The sequence below is a fragment of the Saimiri boliviensis genome, chromosome 6 (assembly GCF_048565385.1).
Source record: "Saimiri boliviensis isolate mSaiBol1 chromosome 6, mSaiBol1.pri, whole genome shotgun sequence".
Taxonomy (NCBI): Eukaryota; Metazoa; Chordata; class Mammalia; order Primates; family Cebidae; genus Saimiri; species Saimiri boliviensis.
Window position 1 is genome coordinate 73,726,470 of NC_133454.1, and position 20,761 is coordinate 73,747,230.

Genomic DNA, 20,761 nt, shown 5'->3' on the forward strand with positions numbered 1-20,761 from the left:
GCAAGAAGGCTCAAAAATACAAAGGGAAAGCCAATACCAGGAATGCTGTAAACATTTTATTTATTTATTTAAGAAAGTAGCTTCAGAAAAAGAGGAAAATAATCTAGATCATTTATTTATATATATATATTTTTTAATAAAAACCTTTACATAATCTTCATGCATAAAGACCCAGGTATGGCCATATTGCCTGAGAGCCCTAACACTGGCTATCTCATGTCATTATTACCTGGGGCTCCCTATAGCTGTCAGCAGTGTAGCAAAGGCCTTCTGCCTGCCCCTAACACCCAACTCCATGTCTGCCTCAGTCATGGTTTGTTGTTGCTTCTGGAAGGGTAGACGGCGAGTGGAAAATGCTCTGGAGCTAACATGGGATGAACAGGGAGGGTTACCCAACCTGCCATTTTTTATCCAAACTCTTCAAGCAAATCCAGACAGTCTCAGCAAGATGACTGAAAACCAGGGACCAAACCAAATTCTGGGAGCTTCCCAGAGACATGTCACATGTGACCAAGGGCTCCTGCACATGGTAGTAGCAAAGGTATGGTGTTCATGGAACATTAAAGGCAAAAACAAAACCAGCCTTGAAGATCAACCCGTCCATGGCAGGCATTCACTTCTGCCCTAAGCGTGTCAGAAAGATCCCATTCTGTTTCCTAACTCAGGCGAATCCTCCTTTGACTTCAAAATTCAGTGTTAACTAACCAATTACTTAAGAGAGGGGATCCCTCTTCCTTCTGTGGATAGTTCATCTGTTAAGAATCCATTATCATCTGTCTCACTCCCCCTAAGGAGTCCTAGTATAAAAGGGCCAGGGTAGGAATAGGGTAGCTGGCATGGAGGGTCACAAGATCCAGAATGGCTAGGGGTGAAAAAGGATTCCCTGGTTCTTTGGGGGATTCTGCCAAAAGAGCTTTATTGATCATTTTTTTAAAAGGAAAAACACTGAATGGTCTTCAGCATGGTAAAAGGAGACTTGTCTCCTCTTCTGGGTTCCAGAAGCCCTTATGCTATGTTCAGTATTAAGAAAAGCCCTGAACAAGTGTAGGATGCTGCTTGTGGCAGCAGGGAGGGAGGGTAGATTCTATAGTCAACCCAGAGAATGGTAAACGGTGCCAATCTAAACAAGGCAGGAAACCTCTGTGTGGTGAGTGTGAACGGGCATGTGAGTGTGATGGAAAGAGCCTGGGGCTCACAGGCTCCCCACAACCAGTTCTCGCAGATAGGACTGGGTAAGGCTGCGCAGTTCATCCATGGCATAGTCCTCAGGCATGGGGAGCCGGCCAATGTGGGGAGCCAAGAGGCGCAAAGGGACTCGCTGAGGGTCTGGTGTCAAGTCAGAGGTTGTATCAGGAGCATGATGCAGACTCAGCACCACCCGCAGCAGGTTGGCCACACGTTTGGCCATGTCTAGAGAGAAAAAGTAGAGTAAGCACTGAGAATGGGTCGGGAGACGGGTGGTAGGTACTGAGGGTGGGGTGTATTAACCATAAAAACAGAAAGCAAGAAGGCAGAAAGAGTGGGGAGGCTAGAGGCTTACCCGACTGAGCTAGGCGATCCTTAGCATTGTAACACTGAATCTGCTCTATCCGACTGCACAGTGAAGTCACTTTGATGTGTAACTGCTCCAGGTCATAACCTGAGCAATCCACCTACAAAGAAGCAGAGAAGCCAATTAACACAAGAGGAGTTCCTATCACTCCAATCCCACCTATAGACTCTATACAAAACCTTGAAACAACAGTGAGATGAGGGAGGGGAAGACCCAAGAAGATGACACAGGGCCAAGCCACCACCATCTAGCGGAGGACAAGGCATTAATCATGCAGCAATACACAAGAGGAAGGTAACACAGTATACACAGCTGTGGACTAGGAAAGTCTTGAGGTCCTGAACCACACAGCAAGCTCTAACACAGCACCAAAAATCAAGATAAATTGGGTTCAGAGAGATAGTATGACTTCTTAAGAGCACACAGGAAGTAAAAAATGCAGCCCAAACCAATATTTAATTTAGGTTCTCTGACTCCAAGTTTATAGCCCTTTCTCAAACACCAAAAAGGCTGGGTGTGGGGGTGAGGATCAAGAGCAAGACAAGTTATTTGCTCTCAGGAAACTAATAGAAAATAAACAATAAGGCCGGGCACAGTGGTTCATGCCTGTAATCCCAAAGCACTCTGGGAGGCTGAGGCAGGTGGATCCCCTGAGGTTGGGAGTTCTAGACCAGCCTGACCAACATGGAGAAACCTTTTCTCTACTAAAAATACAAAATTAGCTGGGTATGGTGGTATATGCCTGTAATCTCAGCCACTTGGGAGGTTAAGGCAGGAGAATCAGTTGAATCTGGGAGGTGGAGGTTGCAGTGAGCCAAGATCGCGCTATTGAACTCCAGCCTGGGCAAGAAGAGTGAAACCCCGTCTCAAAAAAAAAAAAAAAGAAAAGAAAAGAAACAATAAAATATGAAACAGTAATAAATCCTGAAAAATCACAAGCCATGCAGATAATTTAAACAGGTGGATGTGGCAGAGAGAAACTGGATGGCTACTTGAGACTGGAGGATAAGAGACGCTTCTTTAAGGAGGTCATATTTAAGTTGAGACCCGAGTAACAAGGAGAGGGTTCAGCTTTCCAGGCAAAGAGAACAACTAAAACCCCGAAAGGTGGTAATTTAAAGGAGATTTACATGGTAACATGTGGGGTAAGGAGGAGAAGTAGAACAAGATAATACTAGAGAGGCTTTATATAACAAGAGATGTTTTTTTTTTTTTTTTTTAGACGGAGTTTCGCCCTTGTTGCCCAGGCTGGAGTGCAATGGCACGATCTCGGCTCACCGCAACCTCCGCCTCCTGGGTTCAGGCAATTCTCCTGCCTCAGCCTCCTGAGTAGCTGGGATTACAGGCACACGCCACCATGCCCAGCTACTTTTTTGTATTTTTAGTAGAGACGGGGTTTCACCATGTTGACCAGGATGGTCTCGATCTCTCGACCTCATGATCCACCCGCCTCGGCCTCCCAAAGTGCTGGGATTACAGGCTTGAGCCACCGCGCCCGGCCAACAAGAGATGTTTTTTTAAAATTTTTTGGAGAAGGGAGGTCTCACTATGCTGTGCAGGCTGGTCTCAAGCAATCCTCCTACCTCAGAGTCCCAAAGTGCTAGGATTACAGGCATGCACCACCACATCCAGCTATGTGCTGGCATACTGACAGTACTCTTTGTTTAATCCCTATACTTATCATGCTACAGTAATTGCTGCTTTACTTGTATGTATCTCCCCCACCAAATCTTCACTTTGGTAAGGGCAGAAACACATACTGTTTACCTTTATATTCCCCAAACCCACTAGAGTGCCTGGCACACAGTGGGTTCTGATTAATAGGTTGTGTGAATGAATTATTCAATATTCAATGAGAAAGTGGTTTCTTCAAGTGATTATTCAGAAATTATGCTCTTAATTCATACTAAAAGTACGGCAAACATTGAATTATGCCCATTATGTGCCAGGCACTATACTAGGAGTTGAAACTTTGATAAGGATAATAATAGATAACAATTATCAAGCATTTAGCAGAGGCCAAGGTGGGTGGATCATTTAAGGACAGGAGTTTGAGAGCAGCCTGGCCAACATGGTGAAACCCCATCTCTACTAAAAATAAAAATTAGTTGGGTGTGGTGGCACACACCTGTAATCCCAGCTACTGGGAGGCTGAGGCAGGAGGATTGTCTGAAGCTGGGAGATGGAAAATGGAAGATGCAGTGAGCTGAGATTGTGCCACTGCACTCCAACTTGGGTGACAGAGCAAAACTCTGCCTTAAAAAAAAAAAGTATTTAGTACATGAAAGGTACTATGTTAAACACTTTTTAAGTATATTTTGTTTAACCTTTGTGAAAATCTGGCCGGGCGCGGTGGCTCAAGCCTGTAATCCCAGCACTTTGGGAGGCTGAGGTGGGTGGATCACGAGGTCGAGAGATCGAGACCATCCTGGTCAACATGGTGAAACCCCGTCTCTACTAAAAATACAAAAAAGTAGCTGGGCATGGTGGCGCGTGCCTGTAATCCCAGCTACTCAGGAGGCTGAGGCAGGAGAATTGCCTGAACCCAGGAGGCGGAGGTTGCGGTGAGCCGAGATCGCGCCATTGCACTCCAGCCTGGGTAACAAGAGCGAAACTCCGTCTCAAAAAAAAAAAAAAAAAAAACCTTTGTGAAAATCTGTCAGATATGAGCTATAATCTGTACTACTGTCCACCCCACCAACTTTTTTCTTTCAGATGAGAGACAAAGGAGGTGGTTAACTTGCACAAGATTACATAGCCAGTGAATTTGGAAGCCATGAATTGAAATTATAATTCTAATTCCAGAACTTGAGCTGTTAACCTCTATACTCTATTGCCTCTATTGCCTCTAACCTTAAAAGATTTCTCCACAAGGGGCTTATGGCAACCTGGAAATATGAATAAGTAACTACAATATGGTCTGACATGTACACTAATAGAAAAATGCACTAAGTATCTTGGTAGTAAGAAAGTGCAATTAAGGCTGGGCACGGTGGCTCAAGCCTGTAATCCCAGCACTTTGGGAGGCCAAGGCGGGTGGATCACGAGGTCGAGAGATCGAGACCATCCTGGTCAACATGGTGAAACCCCGTCTCTACTAAAAATACAAAAAATTAGCTGGGCATGTTGGCGCGTGCCTGTAATCCCAGCTACCCAGGAGGCTGAGGCAGGAGAATTGCCTGAGCCCAGGAGACGGAGGTTGCGGTGAGCCGAGATCGCGCCATTGCACTCCAGCCTGGGTAACAAGAGTGAAACTCCGTCTCAAAAATAAATAAATAAATAAATAAATAAGAAAGTGCAATTAATTATCTCTGGGGGAAAAGGAGGGAGAAGTAGGGCTAACAGCAACCTAGATGTTAAAGGATGGGTTTAAGTGTGCTGGGTAAAGTGTGGAACATAATATGGTTTGTTAGAAACATGAGAAGTAATTTAGTGTGAGTACAGCAGGCCAGCAAGGCTGGAATGTGAAATAAGTGGTAGGAGTAAGGCTGGAAAGGTGAAAGCCTCTAAAAGGACTTAAATGCTATATTTATTATAATGAGTTTGGTTTTTGCACCATAAGCAAGCAGTGGAGACCCATTTTATGACTACAAAGACTGACCTTAAGGCTGGGTGCAGTAGCTCATGCCTGTAATCCCAGCACTTTGGGAGGCCAAGGCAGGCTGATGACTTGAGGCCAGGAGTTCAAGACCAGCCTGGACAATGTGGTGAAACACTGTCTCTACTAAAAATGCAAAAAATTAGCTGGGTATGGTGGCACACCACTATAGTCCCAGCTACTTGGGAGGCTGAGGTGTAAGAATCACTTAAGCCTGGATGACAGAGCAAGACTCTGTTTCAATTATAAAAAAAAAACAAAACAGCCGGGCATGGTGGCTCGAGCCTGTAATCCCAGCACTTTGGGAGGCCAAGGCTGGTGGATCACGAGGTCAAGAGGTCGAGACCATCCTGGTCATCATGGTGAAACCCCGTCTCTACTAAAGGTGCAAAAAATTAGCTGGGCATGGTGGCGCGTGCCTGTAATCCCAGCTACTCTGGAGGCTGAGGCAGGAGAATTGCCTGAACCCAGGAGGCAGAGGTTGCGGTGAGCCGAGATCACGTCATTGCACTCCAGCCTGGGTAACAAGAGCGAAACTCTGTCTCAAAAAAAAACAACAACAACAACAAAAAAAAAACACTGACCCAAGACATTTTAATAAAGACTTAGCCACTTTGCAACTTTAAAACCTGCCAAATTAACCATTTTGCAATTTTAAAACATGCCAAATGATGTGTGAAACAATGATCCTCATCAAATCTCCATTCTTAATCTCTCATCTTTGGGTTTTTCAATCAAACTAGGGCTGAACAAGGGAAAGGGACTGTCTATGGACAAGCCTCAGGAATGTCTATTGCAAATACTAGTTGGTAATAAACATAAAGTGTTCTCAGGGCTGGGTGCGGCGGCTCACACCTGTAATCCCAGCACTCTGGGAAGCCGAGGTGGGCAGATCACCTGAGGGTGGAGAGACCAGCCAGACCAATATAGTAAAACCCCATCTTATATATTTAAAAAAAAAAAAAAAAAAAAAAAAAAAAAAAAAAAAAAGCCGGGCGCGGTGGCTCAAGCCTGTAATCCCAGCACTTTGGGAGGCCGAGGCGGGTGGATCACGAGGTCAAGAGATCAAGACCATCCTGGTCAACATGGTGAAACCCCGTCTCTACTAAAAATACAAAAAATTAGCTGGGCATGGTGGCGCGTGTCTGTAATCCCAGCTACTCAGGAGGCTGAGGCAGGAGAATTGCCTGAGTCCAGGAGACGGAGGTTGCGGTGAGCCGAGATCGCGCCATTGCACTCCAGCCTAGGTAACAAGAGCGAAACTCCGTCTCAAAAAAAAAAAAAAAAGGCGTTTTTAAGTTTCAATACAGCTGTCAAAATGGTTATTTCAAATGAGCCTTGGCAAGATGTCCTGCCTGCTTTTATAGTACTATCTCTGCCAATGGGTTCTCAAGTATACACTAAGGCCTTGTGAGGGCTTTAAAGACCTAAGGGCCTGAGAAAAGGAAAATCAGGCAGCAATTTCAGGATCTCAGATACCTGCTGTATATGGTGGAGCATTTCAATGACTCTAATGTAATCCAGGTAAACAAGTCCAGACGTTTCCCAATCCTGAATTAGGCTGCTGCGCTCTGGAGGTGCCAAGTCTTCCAAGAACCCCTTTAGGTAGTCATATTTCTCGTTAATGATGGCATCTGAAGAAACAAAATATTGAGAAAAATGTCTGCACAAGTGCATGGTTTCTAAAAGTACAGAAGACATGGCAGGAAGACAGAAAGCAAGGACCTCAGAATAAATAAAGTTGGACCTCAGAATTAAAAGCACATACAGGCATACCTCAGAGATACTGTGGGTTCCATTTCAGAACACCACAATAAAGCAAGTATCGTAACAAAGGCATGTAAATTTTTTGGTTGTTTGGTTATGTTTATAGTATACTTCTGTTGTCTATTAAGTTTGCAATAATAGCATTATGTCTAAAAACCAACATACATACCTTAATTAAAAAATATTTTATTGCTAAAAATGTTAACAATCACTTGAGCCTTCAGCATGTCATCTTTTTGCTGGTGGAAGGTCTTGCCTTGATGCTGATGACTGCTGACTGATCAGGGTGTTGGTTGCTGAAGGATGGGATGGCTATGCTAATTTCTTAAAACAAGATAACAGAGAAGTTTGCCATATCAATTGACTCTTCCTTTTAAGAAAGATTTCCCTGTAGCACAGCATGCTGTTTGATAGCATTTTACCTACAGTGGAACTTCTTTAGAAACGGAAGTCAGTTCTCTCAAACCCAGCTGCTGCTTTATCAACTCAGCTTAAATAATATTCCAAATCCTTTGCTGGCATTCCAAGAATATTCACAGCATCTTCACCAGGAACAAATTCTATCTCAAGAAACCACTTTCTTTGCTTGTCTATATAAAGCAACTCCTCATGAGTGACACCAGTTCAGTCACATCTTCAGGCTCCATTTCTAGTTATCTTGCTGTTCTTTTCCCCCAAGCCACCCAGACAGCATCTACCTGTGTTGCCCAGGCAGAAATGCACCGGCATGATCATGGCTCACTGCAGCCTCAACTTCCCCAGGCTCAGGTGATCCTCTAATTTCAGTCTCATAAATAGCTGAGAATACAGATATGTGCCACCACGCTCAGCTAATATTTGTATTTTCTGTAGAGACTGGCCTCACCATGTTGCCCAGGCTGGTGGCGAACTCCTGAGGCTCTAGTAATCTGCCTGCCTTGGCCTCCCAAACTGCTGGGATTATGGGTATAAGCCACTGTACCCTGCCCACAAATATATCTACAATGATGAATCCTTTCCAAAAGGTTTTCATTTACTTTCCCAGATCCATCAGAGAAATCGCTACCTAAGGCAGCTATAGTCTTATGAAATGTATTTTTTAAATAATAAGGTTTAAAAGCTGAATTACTCCTTGACCAATGGGCTGCAGGGTGGATGTTTTAGCAGGCATGAAAACAGCATTAATCTCCTTGTACATCTCCATCAGCGCTCTTAGCTGACTAGGTGTATCATTGATGAACAGTAATATTTTGAAAGATTTTTTTCTGAGCAGGTTTCAACAGCAGGCTTAAAGTATTCAGTAAACTGAGCTATAAGCAGAAGTGCTGTCATCCAGGCCTTGCTCCATTTACAGAACACAAGCAGAGTAGATTCAGCCTAATTCTTAAGGGCCCTATGATTTTTAGAATGGTAAGTGAGCATTGGCTTCAACTTAAAGTCACCAGCTGCATTAGCCCGAATCAGAGATTTAGCTTGTCCTCTGAAGTTTTGAAGCCAGGCATTGTCTTTTCTTCTCTAACAATGAAAGTCCTAGGTGGCATCTTCTTTCAATAGAAGGCAGTTTCATCTATACTGAAAATCTGTTGTTTAGTGTAGACACCTTCATCAATGATCTTAGCGAGATCTTCTGGATAATTTGCTGTAGCTTCTCCATCAGCACTTGCTGCTTCACCTTGCACTTTAATGTTATGGAAAGACAGCTTCATGAACCAACCGCTGCTAGCTTCAGACTTCTCTTCTGCTGTTTCCTCACCTCTCTTAGCCTTAGAACTGAAGGGAGGTTAACGCTTTGCTTTGGATTAGGCTTTTGCTTAAGGAAATGTGGCTGGTTTCACCTATCCAGACCACAAAAACTTTCTCCACATCAGCCAGAAGGCTGTTTCACTTTCCTATCACTTGTGTGTTCATGGGAGTAGCACTTTTAATTTCCTCCAAGAACTTTCCTTTAACACAACTTGGCTGTTTGGCAGAGGCTCATCTTTTGGCCTGTCTTGGCTTTCAACATGCTTATCTTGCTACACCTAATCATTTCAAGCTTTTGTTTAAAGTTAAGAGTTGTGTTACTCCTCCTTTCACTTGAACATTTAGAGGTCACTGTAGGGTTATTAACTGGCCTAATTTCATTACTGTTGGGTCTTAGGAAATAGGAAGGCCTGAAGAGAGGGAAAGAGATGGAAATGGCAAGTTGAAGAAGCATTTATCAATTCACCATCTTATATGGGTGCAGTTTGTGGCACCCTGAAACAATTAAAATAGCAACATCAAAGATTACTAATCACAGATCACCATAACAGATAAAATAACGAAAAAGTCTAAAATATTGTGAGAACCAACAAAATGTGAAACAGAGACAGATATGAAGTAAGCACATGTTGAAAAAATGCTAACATACTTGCTCTGTGCAGTTTTCCAAACCATTAATTTATAAAAAATGTAGTATCTGGCCGGGCGCGGTGGCTCAAGCCTGTAATCTCAGGACTTTGGGAGGCCGAGGCGGGTGGATCACGAGGTCGAGAGATCGAGACCATCCTGGTCAACATGGTGAAACCCCGTCTCTACTCAAAATACAAAAAATTAGCTGGGCATGGTGGCTCGTGCCTGTTATCCCAGACTCAGGAGGCTGAGGCAGAATTGCCTGAACCCAGGAGGCGGAGGTTGCGGTGAGCTGAGATCGCGCCATTTCACTCCAGCCTGGGTAACAAGAGCGAAACTCCGTCTCAAAAAAAAAAAAAAAAAAAAAGTAGTATCTGCAAAGTACAGCAAAATGAGATAGATATGCCTGTATTCTGAAATTTTCCAATGGGAAATGTGAAGAATTTTTAGTTTCAGATCCTTAAGGAGATTATTTCTGGTGTTGGACAAAATTCCCATATGTAAACACAGAACTTAGTAATAAACATACGTCAAGGATATTTCTGGGAAATGATAATATTGCTATGTATCCCTGCTCCTCTACCTCCTTATTCTGGCTAAGCTGGCTGCAGAGAGTTTTTGCAGTGTGATTTGATTCAAGTTGGCCATGTCCTACATTGTCTTATCTCTGGTCTGACTCCATCATGGAAGTTCAGAGGTTGGAAGAATTTTGGGTGATTCCAGGAGATGTGGGCCCCAGCACTTACCAGAAGCTAAGTGCCGGATGATGAGCTTGTGGCAGCGGTTCCAGTGCCCAGCCTTAAATAAATAGAGGGCCTCTAAGTGCTTGTCAGATTCCATGTGTGCTCGCACAGCTTTGGCCTCGTGAATCCATTCAGCAGGCACACAGAGCTTCTGGGTAAGGAAAGTCTCCTTAGCCCAAGATTCGGGGGTCTCCAAAAGCTGGCAGTGTCGGGTAAGCAGCTCTCGAACAGCCTTCTCACGTATGCTTTAGGGAGAGATAAGCTAGAATAAATCCCATCCTTATTCATGGAGAAGGCTGCCCCAGGCAGCTTAGAGTGGCTCTTGGGGCATTCTCTTAAACTACAGGTCTTTTTTTTTTAAGATGAGGTTTTTGCTCTGTTGCCCAGGGTAGAGTGCAATGGCACGATCTTAGCTTAGGTTGCATTCCCTGCTAATTAAATGTCCAGGAGTGGGGGCCAGGCGTCAAAAAAAAATTTTTTTTTTTTTTTTTGAGACAGAGTCTCTCATCCAGGCTGGAGTGCAGTGGTACAATCACAGCTCACTGCAACCTGTCTCCTGGGTTCAAGGGATTCTCCTGCCTTAGCCTCCCAAGTAGCTAGGATTATAGGAACCCACCACCATGCCTGGCTAATTTTTGCAATTTTAGTAGAGACGGGGTTTCACCATGTTGGCCAGGCTGGTTGCAAACTCTTGATCTCAGGTGATCGACCTGCCTCAGCCTCCCAAAGTGCTAGGATTACAGGTGTGAGCCACCGCACCCAACCTAAACTATGGGTCTTGATCACTTTAAGCTTCACTAAAAAATCAAAGGCAATCACAACAGTATTAATTTTTTAAAATAACAGAGCATTAATTTTCAAAAATAAAATAAAGTATTTGCATGTTCAAAGAGTTGGGGCTGGGCATGGTGGCTCATGTCTGCAATCCCATAGCACTTTGGGAGGCCAGAGAGGGAGGATCATGTGAGTGCAGGAGTTTGAGACCAGCCTAGAGAACACAGTGAGACCCTGTCTCTACTAAAAGTTTTTAAAATTCGCCAGGCGTGGTGGCATGTGCCTGTGGTCTCAGCTACTCGGAGGCTGAGGCGGGAGGATTGCCTGAGCCTAGAAGTTCGAGGATGCAGTGAGGCATGATTGTGCCACTGCACTCCAGCCTAGGTGACCAAAAAAAAAAATCAGAATCTAGGACTGGCTTCCCACTCCCCAGAAAATGCTTACCCCAGCTAGGATTTCTTCCTTATTTCCTATCTAGTAACATTTCCTTGCCACCACCTAGAAAATCAAGGACTAGGATGGGAGAATTCTGCTCCACAGAGCAATCTTCTTAAGTTAGTTCCCAACCTTCTCTTTTCCCTTTCTCCCACATGGTCAGTACAAGTAAACAATGTAGCTTTAAAAGGTAATGTCTCTTCCAGGTCTTTGTTTCTTCTCTCAAGCCGTCATAATTCATTCTCTCTCCACCTCTAGATCAAAGCCCCTGTAAGGAGAGTCCTTTTATGCCTGGGCCAAAGAACTAGTAATTTAATTTTAGATCAAAACTATTCTCATTGTGGAGTATTCTCTGAATCCTAGGCTTTTTAATGACCCCCCACTGTCATCACAATGCCTCCTTTTTTTCAAGAAACAAGATCTGCTTCTCCATAGTCAACTCTGAAACATTAGCCATCCTATCAGCCAGTCTTTTACCATGTGAAATCCCTTACGTCTGTTTTTAAATATACTTAAAAAAATAGCCTGGAGTCATTTCATTCCCTGTTAAGGGGAAGAAGAAAGAGAAATTGCTTAATGAGAAGACTGTGCTAGGTGGTTTCTACTTTTACTTTTTAATTTCACAATCAACTTTGAACAGGAACTAATGTTATGCTTTTTACAGGCAAAAAAAAAGAGGCTTGGAGAGTATCTTTACCCAAAGTCAGAAGTAAGCTTTATCTTAGGTCAAAGTGAGTACATGGTAGATCTAGAATTTAGACCTAATTTCCTTCTACATCATTCAACACAACACTGCAGCACAGTGATAAGAGCACAGACTCTGGACAAAAGTTGGAAACCTCACTCTGCCATTTACTAGCTGTGTGACCTTGGAAAAAAGTTAAGCTGTGTCTTGGGTTACTCATCTGTAAAACAGAGATAATAAAAGTGCCTATCTTGTAGGTCATAATGAACATAAAACAGTTAATATATATGGTGTAGAGTATAAACATGCGTAAAAGCACTTAACATACTACATAAATGTTCATTTTTTGGTAATTATTGTAACATCATCCTGCTACGATTAACAAAAATCTCAAGCCTTTACCTTGTTCAAGCTGTAGTGAAAAGGCATTTCCCAATTCTCTTTCAGGACAGAGAACCAAAACATATATACCTAAGCACAAGGTTGTGTTAATAAATACAATACTATCAAACTTAAGGGTTGGGTCGGTGAAAGGATGATCAAAGAAAAAGCAAGTCAGTGGACAGAGAAAAAGCAGAGGGATTTTGCTAACCTACCGCCATGGAGTGACTGAGGCAGCTCAGCCAGCACTATTTTCTGTGTAATTCCTAAAAATGCCACATTCACCTGAATCTGGGATTCAGAAGAGTCCACAATGTAGAGGATCGTTTTGATCTGAAATTAAGTGACTAGTCCTTTGGCCCAAGCATAATACTGTTGTCCCATCTGGGCATATCCTCTCATTTCCACTTCATTATTTCCTATTCCAGTGTTAGCGGTTTTTTGATTCTTACCTCTGGAAAGAATTTCTCTAATCAATGCAGTTCATAGAGATCTCTTTTTTTCCTCAGACTGCTGAGACACTTTGTGATAAATATTACAATTTGGCACTTAATCAAAGGCAGTTTCATTTTTAACTGGTTTACATGAATACACAAACAGTCTGCGCTAAGGGTTTAACTATCTTGAGGTCTATCAAAATGTTGACTCTAACACACATTCTACACAATTACTTGCTGAACTAAACCCTAAAAGACTGTGATTCCTCTGGAATTGCCCTGTAGTGCTAGATACACCCAGTGGGTTCAATGGCTTCTCACTCACCATGAATTGTCAATGTGCAGGAGGACAAAGATGGCCCACTCCCAGAGACCCTCACTTTCCAGCTGGCCAGCATAACTGGCCTGTAGCACACCTTCACACTGCTCTGAGAGATGGGTGTAGTTAAGAGCCCTCAGCACTTCCCACAAGTGCCAGCTTAGGCGGTAGTCCAAAGGATCTGCTGTTATGCTTCGAGGCTCCAGCAGCTGGTTGAGATCATAATATCTGCAAAGAATGTGTTGAGAGTCACCATATGCAGCCAGGAGACTGCCTGTTCTGATACATCAAGTGTTCTGATTATGTCTAAGACAATCAAAGAACCTGAGGGTAAAAGCATTATAGGCCTTCTCTCCCTCTGAGACTATGTTTCATCAGACTATTTTATCTCTGGTTTCAGCCAGACTTTAGATCCTCTAAAGAAACAAGGCACCTTTTCTTCTGAGGCTGTATGATCTAACAGGTTTGCCGGTAATGGTTTGGTGTATGTATTTTACAATCCTGATAAATTCTCACCCTTCCATTCCTTCATTATAATGTGTATTACTTTACTCAACCATGTAAAAAATTTAGTTACCTTACTATCTTTCAGATTGCTCTATAATCTGAAGTTACTGGGTGCTAATTATCCTGTTTGAACAGCTAACTAGTCTTCATAATGATTATTTCCTTCTAGGGCTAGTAATTTTTACTTTTTTTTTTTTTTTTGTCTTCAGTAGATATCATTCTTTATGTAGAAATCCAGGTGTCCTGGGTTTTGAAAGTATCCCTGCTGTTTATTTATTTATTTATTTGAGACAGAGTCTCACTCTGTCACCCAGGCTGGAGTGCAGCGGCACGATCTCGACTGACTGCAACTTCTGCCTTCTGTGCTCAAGTGATTCTCATGCCTCAGCCTCCTAAGTAGCTGGGATTACAGGTGTGTGCCACCACGTCCAGCTAATTTTTGTATTTTTAGTTGAAACAGTGTTTTACCATGTTGGTCAGGCTGGTCTCGAAATCCCGACCTCGTGATCTGCCCGCCTCGGCTCCCAAAGTGCTGGGATTACAGGCGTAAGCCACTGTGCCCAGCCCCTGCAGATAATTTTTTATTTTTCTTTTGCTGGAAGCCCAGGGATTTTAATGGTCCCAAACCAGTTTACATAACAAGTTCTTAGCTTGCAATTCACATATATAAGAGTAGTATAAACTAAAATCCCACACCTGCAAGTTTTACAATTGTGAGGATTGGATTATCAAACAATAATTTTTCCTTTTCAACTAAGATCTCAGACATCTTACAACTTCCTTACACCTCCCTATGTAATGAGTAAAGGTTTTCCACACTAGTGCTATTGAACAAAACATTGTGTATCAACCAATTTGAAAGCCACTAGCTACCTGAGGCTAGTAAATATTTTAGGACCAGGTGCAGTGGCTCATGTCTGTAAATCCAGCACTTTGGGAGGCCAAGGTGGGCAGATCACCTAAGGTAAGGAGTTCGAGACCAGCCTGGCCTACATGTTGAAACCTCATCTCTACTAATACAAAAATTAGCCAGGCGTGAAGGCAGGTGCCTGTAATCCTAGCTACTATGGAGGCTGAGGCAGAGAATCGCTTGAACCCAGGAGGCGGAGGTTGCAGTGAGCCGAGATCACACCATTGTACGCCAACCTGGGCGACAAGAGCAAAGCTCTGTCTCAAAAGGAAAAAAAGCTGGGTGCAGTAGCTCATGCCTGTAATCCCAGCACTTTGGGAGGCCAAGGCTGGTGGATCACCTGAGGTAAGGAGTTCAAGACCAGTCTGGCCAACATGGGGAAACCCTGTCTCTACTGAAAGTACAAAAATTAGCTGGGCATAGTGGCAGGTGCCTGTAATCCCAGCTACTCAGAAGGCTGAGGCAGGAGAATAGCTTGAACCCGGGAGGCAGAGGTTTTGGTGAGCCCTGAGTCATGCCCCTGTACTCTAGCCTGGGTGACAAGGCAAGACTCCATCTGAAAAAAAAGTTAAAAAAAAAAAAAATTAGAGCTCGGCGGCTCATGCCTGCAATCCCAGCTCTTTGGGAGGCCAAGGCAGTGGATCACCTTAGGTCAGGAGTTCAAGACCAGCCTGGTCAACATGGTAAAACCCTGTCTCCACTAAAAATACAAAAATTAGGCCAGGTGCAGCAGCTCATGCCTATAATCCCAGCACTTTGGGAGGCTGAGGTGGGAGGATCACGAGGTCAACAGATTGAGACCATCCTGGCCAAGGCGGCAAAACCCTGTTTCTACTAAAAATACAAAAATTAGGGGGACGTGGTGGTGCACGCCTGTAGTCCCAGCTACTCAGGAGGCTGAGGTAGGACAATTGCTTGAACCCGGGAGGCAGAGGTTGTAGTGAGCTGAGATTGTACTCCAGCCTGGGCAACAGAGTGAAGCTCCATCTCAAAGCAAAACAAAAAGAAAAACTAGCCAGGCATGGTGGTGTGTGCCTGTAATCTCAGCTACTTGGGAGGCTGAGGCAGGAGAATCATTTGAACCTGGGAGGGGGAGGTTGCAGTGAGCCGAGATTGCACCACCACCCTCCAGCCTGGGCAACAAGATCAAAACTGTTTCAAAAAAAAAAAAAAAAAAAGAAAGAAAATTAATTTAAATAGTCATATATGAATAGTGGCTATTCTCCTGGATAACGCAATTCTGCACCTTTTTTCTGGGCATATGAAAATTTATTACTACAGTGTTTTCATCATTAAATTTTATGATCTTGGTCTTTCCTTCTTGCCTTTGTATAGGGCCAAAAGAGAGGCACTGGCTACTTTGACAACCTTAAAGCAGACTTCAGGAATATCACCAACAGCATGACCTTTTGGACCAAATCCAGAAATTCTGGACCATTTTTAAGCAAGAAGGTGTGGATTTTAGCTAAAGGTTTTAGACATACTATTATACATTTCAAAAGAACAAGGCTACATTTACTATCCCAGTCTGGCTTTGGTTTCTCTCTTCATTTCTGGTACTTTGAGGTGTCCTTTTCTTTCTTTGACATATTTAAAACCGCACATATCTAGGGTACACTATTTTGATGAGGTTTAACATACATAGACATCTGTAAAATCACCATCATTATCAAGAAAATAATAAACAGAGCTGGGTGTAGTGGCTTACACCTGTAATCCCAGCACATTGGAAGGCTGAGGAGGGCAGATCACTTGAGGTCAGGAGTTCAAGACCAGCTTGGCCAATATGGTAAAACACTGTCTCTACTAAAAATATAAAAATTAGCCAGGTGTGGTAGTACAGGCATGTATCCCCAGCTAGTTAGAAGGTTGAGGCACAAGAATTTCTTGAACCCGGGAAGTGGAGGTTGCAGTGAGCTGAGAAGATCATACCACTGGACTCATAGAGCAAGACTCTGTCTCAAAAAAAAAAAAAAAAAAAAAAGAAAGACTCAATTGTAGTCTCAACCTCCTAAGCTCAAGCGATCCTCTCACTTCAGCCTCTTAAGTAGCTGGGACTACAGGTGCATGCTACCATGCCCACCCAACTGCTGGGATTACAGGCGAAAAAACACCATACCTGGCCTGTTTTCTAATTAATGAATTTTCAGAGTTCTGATGTGTTCTTGGATACACATTCTTTATCAGATCTATGAATTGCAAATATTTTCTCCCAGTCTATGGTTTATCTTTTCATTCTTTTGATTGTCTTTCAAGAAGAAGTAGTTTTGAGATTTTGTTGAACTCCAATTTACCAATTTTTTCCCTTATGAATTGTGCATTTAGTGTCTAACTAAGAAACTTTTTGCCTAACGTACGTCGCAAAAATTTTCTGCTTTGTTTTCTTCTAGAAGGTTTATATTTAAGTTGAAATTTAGGTTGATAATCCATTATGAGTTGGATAAATAATAAAGATAACCAATGAAACCAGAAGCTGGTTCTTTGAAAAGGTCAATAAAATTGCTAAACTCTAGGTAGACCAACCAATAAAAAAAGAGGACACAATTATTGAACACAAATTACCAATATCAAAAGGAAAGAGATGTTGTTAAAGACCCTACAGATATTTAAAATGGTTAACAAGGAAATGTTAATAAATTTACGCTAATAAATTTTGTGATGTTGGTGAAATATATTCCTTAAAAGCAATAAATTGGCTGTGTGAGGTGGCTCACGCCTATAATCCCAGCACTTTAGGAGGCTAAGGCAGGTGGATCACTTGAGGTCAGGAATTCGTGATCAGCCTGGTCAACATGGTGAAACCCCGTCTCTACTAAAAATACAAAAAGTTAGCTGGGCATGGTGGTACGTGCCTGTAATCCCAGCTACCCAGAAGGCTGAGACAGGAGAATTGCCTGAACCCAGGAGGCGGAGGTTACAGTGAGCCGAGATTGAGCCATTGTACTCCAGCCTAGGTAACAAGAGCGAAACTCCATCTCAAAAAAAACAAAACAAAACAAAACAAAAAACTGTATCTCTACTAAAAATACAAAAATTAGCCAGGTGTTGTGGTGCATGCCTATAACCCCAGCTACTCTGGAGGCTGAGGCAGGGAATTGCTAGAACCAGGGAGACAGAGGCTGCAGTGAGACATACCACTGCATTCCAGACTGGGAGACAGAGTGAGACTCGGTCTCAGAAAAAAAAAAAAATGACATATATATTTAAATACCCTGTATTTAAAATAAATCACCTTGAAGATTTGAAATGAGATGTGAACTATTAGTGTGACTGGAGGAGAAAAAAAAAAAAAACCTTAAGTATTTCTAATATAATGTTAGAAGACCTCTGCTGTGTGCAGTGGCTGACAAGTGTAATCCCAGTACTTCAGGAGGTCAGGGCAGGCGGATCACTTCAGCCCAGGAGTTTGAGACCAGCCTGGGCAATGTTGCAAAATCCTGTCTCTACAAAAAAAATATGAGAATTAGCTGAGATGCACTCCTGTAGTACCAGCTACTTGGGAGACTGAGGTGAGAGGATTGTGTGAGCCTGGGTGGTTGAGGCTGCAGTGAGCCATGATCATGCCACTGCACACCAGCCTGGGTGACAGAGCAAAACCCTGTCCTTTTGTTTTGTGAGATGGAGTTTCACTCTGTTGCCCAGGCTAGAATGCAGTGATGCGGTGTTGGCTCACCACAACCTCTGCCTCCCAGGTTCAAGCGATTCTCCTGCCTCAGCCTCCTCAGTAGCTGGGACTACAGGCGTATGCCACCACCACACCTGGCTAATTTTTCATATTTTTAGTGGAGACAGGGTTTCACTGTGTTAGCCTGGATAGTCTAAATCTCCTGATCTTGTGGTCTGCCCACCTCGGCCTCCCAAAGTGCTAGGATAACAGGTGTGAGCCATAGTCCCCAGCTGCAAAACCCTGTCTTAAAAAGCAAAACAGCTTTCTCCGCCTTCGTGGTGAGCGCTTTACTTTGTTTCTCACCATGTCTTCTCACAAGACTTTCAGGATTAAGCGATTCCTGGCCAAGAAACAAAAGCAAAACAGTCCCATTCCCCAGTGGATTCGGATGAAAACTGGTAATAAAATTAGGTACAACTCCAAAAGGAGACACTGGAGAAGAACCAAGCTGGGTCTATAAGAAATCACACATGCGATGGCACACATATTTATGCTGTCTGAAGGTCACAATCGTGTTACCAAATCAAGCTGAAAGATGTCACCACTATCTGGAGAAGTTTGAACAGTTTCCTCTCTGTATCTGTTATGAAGGCATTAGTTAGTACAACCCACAGTGCTTCTATTATTCATGTTTAAAAAAAAAAAAGAAGGCGGCTTTGGGTGCCTGGGTTCAGTAATAAATATGTGAGACCTTTCACTTCTAAAACAATAAAAAGCAAAACAAAACACCAACTCTGAGCTAGTTCTAATTACATGATTAGAAATAATAATTGCATGTGCTAATATATTATTGTTGGACACATAAACCACTGTGCACTTCTTCCTTTTTTGGAGACAGGTCTCACTCATGTTGCCCACGCTGGAGTACAGTGATGCAATCATGTCTCACTGCAGCCTCAACTTCCCAGGCTCAACCTCTTAAGTAGCCGGGACTACAGAGCACCATACATGACTGATTCTTTTTTTTATTTTTAGTAGAAACAGGGTTTTGCCATATTGCCCAGGCTGGCCTCAAACTCCTAGGCTCAAATGATCTGCTTGCCTTGGCCTTCCAAAGTGTTGGGATTATAGGTGTGAGCCACCATGCCTGGCCTATATTTTTTTTTTTCTGGAGATGGATTCTCATTCTATCACCCATGCTGGACTGCAGTGGTGCAATCTTGGCTCACTGCAATTTCCACCTCCTAGATTCAAGCGATTCTCCTGCCTCAGCCTCCCAGACGGCTGGGATTACAGGCACCCGTCATAATGCCCAGCTAATTTTTGTATTTTTAGTAGAGATTGGGTTTCACCATGTTGGCCAGGCTGGTCTCAAACACCCTGATCTGCCCACCTCAGTCTCTCAAAGGGCTGGGATTATAGGTGTGAGCCACCGTGCCCGGCTGCCTGCATTTTTTTTAATAACATGTACACACAGATACACACACATAAAGCAAGACACTACATGCCCAATAAAATGGCAAAATTAAAAAAAACTGCTATCTCTTTAAAATATCAATTTTTTTTTTTTTTTTTTTGAGATGAGTTTCGCTCCAGGCTGGAGTGCAATGGCACGATCTCGGCTCACTGCAACCTCCGCCTCCTGGGTTCAGGCAATTCTCCTGCCTCAGCCTCCTGAGTAGCTGGGATTACAGGCACGCCCCACCATGCCCAGCTAATTTTTTGTATTTTTAGTAGAGACGGGGTTTCACCATGTTGACCAGGATGGTCTCGATCTCTTGACCTCGTGATCCGCCCGCCTCGGCCTCCCAAAGTGCTGGGATTACAGGCTTGAGCCACTGCGCCCGGCTAAAATATCAAATTTTAAAGAGGATTTGGAGCAACCAGAGATATTACACATTATTGGTAGGAATATAAAATGATATAATCACTTTTGGGTATGAATGTTCATAGCAGATTTATCAAAAGCCAAAAATAAGAAAACCTAACTGTCCATCAACAAATGAACAGATACATAAATCAGGCACCCCCACAAAAAAAACCCCAAACAACTGTTGATACATTACATGAAAAAAATCTCAAAATCATTAGGCGGAATCAAAAAAGCCAGGCACAGGGAACATACAGTATGATCTCCCATAAAATTCTAGAACAGCAAAACGAATTTATAGTGTAAAACAACAGCAACAAAAACCTAGTCAATAGGTATCTGAGGTGAAGACTGACTGCAAAGGGGCACACGGGAATTTTTCAAGGGTAGTGAAAATATCAGCTTAATTGTCATGGTAGGTACAATGCGGTAAGTACCATAAAACTTACCACACTGCATACTTTATTGTATGTAAATTATACTCATTAAAGTTGATAAAAATAATGTCTAGACTTCTAGTTCTAATCCTCTTTCCATTAAAATACTGTAAGTTATATATGGTAGATTATATGGACTTAGCAATTTGGGGGCATATAAAAGGGAAAAGATGCAAGAAAGACTCCCTTGGGGTTCATGGACCACTCAAGTGACTATAATGCCTAGCTCTGGTTTACCTGTCACTGTAGAGTTTTAGAAGGTGAAAGCAGACATCTCGAAGTGGTGTCTGTGAGTTTTGCTCCTCCGCTATCAAAGAGCCGGCACCCTCCAGATACGAAGGAAGTGGGGAGCAGGCATATCTGTCACTGTCAGAGGTATTCTGAAGG

At 43.0% G+C, this 20,761-nt stretch overlaps 2 protein-coding genes across 6 annotated transcripts in view; one reads left to right on the top strand and one right to left on the bottom strand.

Moving 5' to 3' along the window:
- Positions 1-43: 43 nt before the first annotated feature.
- Positions 44-20,761, bottom strand: part of NUP98 (nucleoporin 98 and 96 precursor) — a 123,264-nt gene continuing 102,546 nt past the window's right edge. For all 5 annotated transcript variants that reach the window (XM_039470971.2, XM_074400995.1, XM_039470970.2 and 2 more), the window contains 6 exons: positions 20,612-20,754; positions 13,050-13,271; positions 10,016-10,257; positions 6,630-6,784; positions 1,541-1,652; positions 44-1,410 (listed from right to left, as the gene is read on the bottom strand). In XM_039470971.2, the coding sequence (XP_039326905.1) occupies positions 1,193-1,410; positions 1,541-1,652; positions 6,630-6,784; positions 10,016-10,257; positions 13,050-13,271; positions 20,612-20,754 (1,092 nt within the window). In that variant the 3' untranslated portion in view covers positions 44-1,192. The remainder of the gene's footprint in view (positions 1,411-1,540; positions 1,653-6,629; positions 6,785-10,015; positions 10,258-13,049; positions 13,272-20,611; positions 20,755-20,761) is intronic.
- Positions 18,367-18,673, top strand: LOC120364620 (large ribosomal subunit protein eL39-like). The gene has a single exon (XM_039470974.2). The coding sequence runs from the start codon at positions 18,432-18,434 to the stop codon at positions 18,585-18,587; it is 156 nt and encodes a 51-aa protein (XP_039326908.1). The 5' UTR covers positions 18,367-18,431; the 3' UTR covers positions 18,588-18,673.

Excerpts from the sequence above, each read along its gene's own strand:
- LOC120364620 (XM_039470974.2), top strand. The coding sequence starts at position 18,432 with ATGTCTTCTCACAAGACTTTCAGGATTAAGCGATTCCTGGCCAAGAAA.